The sequence below is a fragment of the Cyprinus carpio genome, unplaced genomic scaffold (assembly GCF_018340385.1).
Source record: "Cyprinus carpio isolate SPL01 unplaced genomic scaffold, ASM1834038v1 S000006712, whole genome shotgun sequence".
In the NCBI taxonomy this organism is placed as follows: Eukaryota; Metazoa; Chordata; class Actinopteri; order Cypriniformes; family Cyprinidae; genus Cyprinus; species Cyprinus carpio.
Window position 1 is genome coordinate 40,001 of NW_024879319.1, and position 2,500 is coordinate 42,500.

Sequence of the window (2,500 nt, forward strand, 5' to 3'; positions counted from 1 at the left end):
TTATTTTACATGTTGGGGAAAACAAATAGAATTGCAAGATGTAAATTCCTTTTCAAACCCTTTCTTGTATTTTTATTGTGAGTTGGAAACAAGCTTGCCTCCAGTGGTGACGCTAATCCTCATGACCATGACTTCTGACTGTTATTTCAGATCATATTTGCTGCTGGAGCTCTGGCCAATCACTTCTGGCTGATGAATCTGGGCCGTTTTGTGTTTGGGTGAGCAGCGTCTGCTGATTAAAATGCATTTAATGTGTCTCTGGCTTGTGTGTAAGCGTGTGTGGTCTGTGTCAGTATCGGCGGAGAGAGAGTCGCTGGCTGTGGCTCAGAACACGTATGCGGTGAACTGGTTCAAAGGAAAAGAGCTGAATCTGGTGTTCGGTCTGCAGCTCAGCATGGCCCGAGTGGTAAGAGAGCAACCATCTGTGTGTTAATACAGGACATGACGGTCACATGAGAGCTGTAAAGCCTGCGTTCATCACCTGTTCAGAACACTTCTGAAAAGAGAAAAAAATCTAATTTAAGGAGATAATCTGAATGTGAATGTGATGTGAATTCAGTCGTGTTCACTGTAGAGTCGCCGAGTTAATGTGAAGATCCATTCCTCTGTCCAAAAACAATCATTGATGTACAATGCTGGGAGAAAAGAGAACATTCACTGTCCATAAAACTGCATTTTACGTCATAAAAATATACTACAGTTCAAAGGTTTGGGGTTGGTTAGACGGTTTAAATGTTTTTGAAAGAAGTCTCTTCCGCTCATCAAGGCTGCATTTATTAGATCAAAATAAAGCAGGGTTCATACAAGCTGCTGAAAGTGCTTGAGTTTGACTTTTTGAAATCTAAGTCCAGGAAAACCCCTGAAAACAGCCATTTCTGTGAAAAGGTGCTTGAATGTTTAAAAGGCAGTTTATGACATTAGTGTTAATTTTTGTTATACTGGCCACTATATCATAACGTTATAGTCAGCAACTGTAAATTTATAACTAAGGAGGAATAACTATTTCTATATGTGATTTATTGTACATCGCAATCTCAATATAAAGGTTTTCAAACCCTCGCCCTGAGTTTGCAGGTGACCAAATATTAAAATTATACGGATTTAAACGTCGTTGAATCATGCTGTAAAGTGAATCATCTCTGCAGATATTTGTTATGATAATTAATGTACTGTACTTAAGTTGGTTATGTTCATATTATGTATAGGAACATTATGTTTTTTAACAGTGTTGCTCAATTAAAACCATATGACTACTTGGTTTTGATACTTTATTTGAACTAATTGTTATTGCCTCATCGTTAGTTTAATATGTATAAATGTAGTCATACTAAAGTTTTTCACTTAGGTCTATTTCTATTACTAAAAAATACCAGATTACTGACTTGTCAAAGTATTCAGTAGATTACTTGGTTACCAAAATAATTGTTAGTCACAGCTCTAGATTAGTTTTTAAAAATACAACTATGTTGTTTTGTGGAGCTCAGCGTTTTGCTTTTTGTGATTAAAAGACAGGTATTTTGGCATTGGAAATTTCTTAAAATAGTATTAAAATGTTGTCTCGGTCTAGTGAACCAAGTATCTGTATTTTAATCTGTATTAGTGTCCATGAACGAGATATATCTCATGACTTTACAAGTGAATGATGAAGCTTTTACTCTTCAGGTCAATCATATATTCATGAAATAAAGAAAGCGATATCTTTGGCATAGTATCCTTTCAAATGTTGAAGTTGCCACAGTCAGTGCGTACTTTCCATGTGCTACACTTTATTTATACCATTTTGTTTTATTAGTTTATTTATTACAATTTTTTAAAGATAATAATGCTGTTGTGATTCCTTGAAATCCCCAAAATTAGTGCTTGAAAAGTCCTGGAATTTCATTTTACAGAATCAGAATCGCAGTTCTGTACGAACCCTGATAAAGTAAAAAAACCGTTTTATATTATTACAGTTTAAAACAGCTGTTTTCTCTGTGAATATCTGTTACATTGTAATTTATTTCTGTGATCAAAGCTGAATTTTCAGCATCATTACTCCAGTCTTCAGTGTCACAGCGGGTGATTATTATCAGTTAAAAGTTGATTATTTGATGATTAGAAAGTTCAAAAGAGCAGAATTCATTTGACAAATATAAATCTTTTGTATCATAAAAAATGTCTTTACTGTCACTTTCAACAATTTTAGTGCAAATCCCCTCGCTTGAATAAAAGTATTAATTTTCATTAAAGAGCCCAAACTTTTGAACAGTAGTGTGTATTTGTGACGGATAGCAATAATTAGTGCACATGTTGATTTGCTGTGAATGTGAGGCTCTCTGTGTGTTCAGGGCAGCACGGTCAACATGAACGTCATCGGTTGGGTTTTAACGGCCGCATCGAGGCCGATGCTGGGCTCAACGGGAACACCAACGCTGGGATAGGATAACAAATCATGATCCGTGAGAGCCCTTCACGACTCCTTACGAACCCCTCAGAACGATTTCAAATCAGTGATTTCTAA

At 35.9% G+C, this 2,500-nt stretch overlaps 1 protein-coding gene across 1 annotated transcript in view; it reads left to right on the forward strand.

Annotated features, from left to right (window-relative positions):
* Positions 1–2,500, forward strand: part of LOC109104561 (major facilitator superfamily domain-containing protein 1) — a 17,560-nt gene that overhangs the window by 4,730 nt on the left and 10,330 nt on the right. The window contains 3 exon segments of the mRNA XM_042755497.1: positions 151–227; positions 307–406; positions 2,328–2,438. Of these exon segments, the coding sequence (XP_042611431.1) occupies positions 151–227; positions 307–406; positions 2,328–2,438 (288 nt within the window).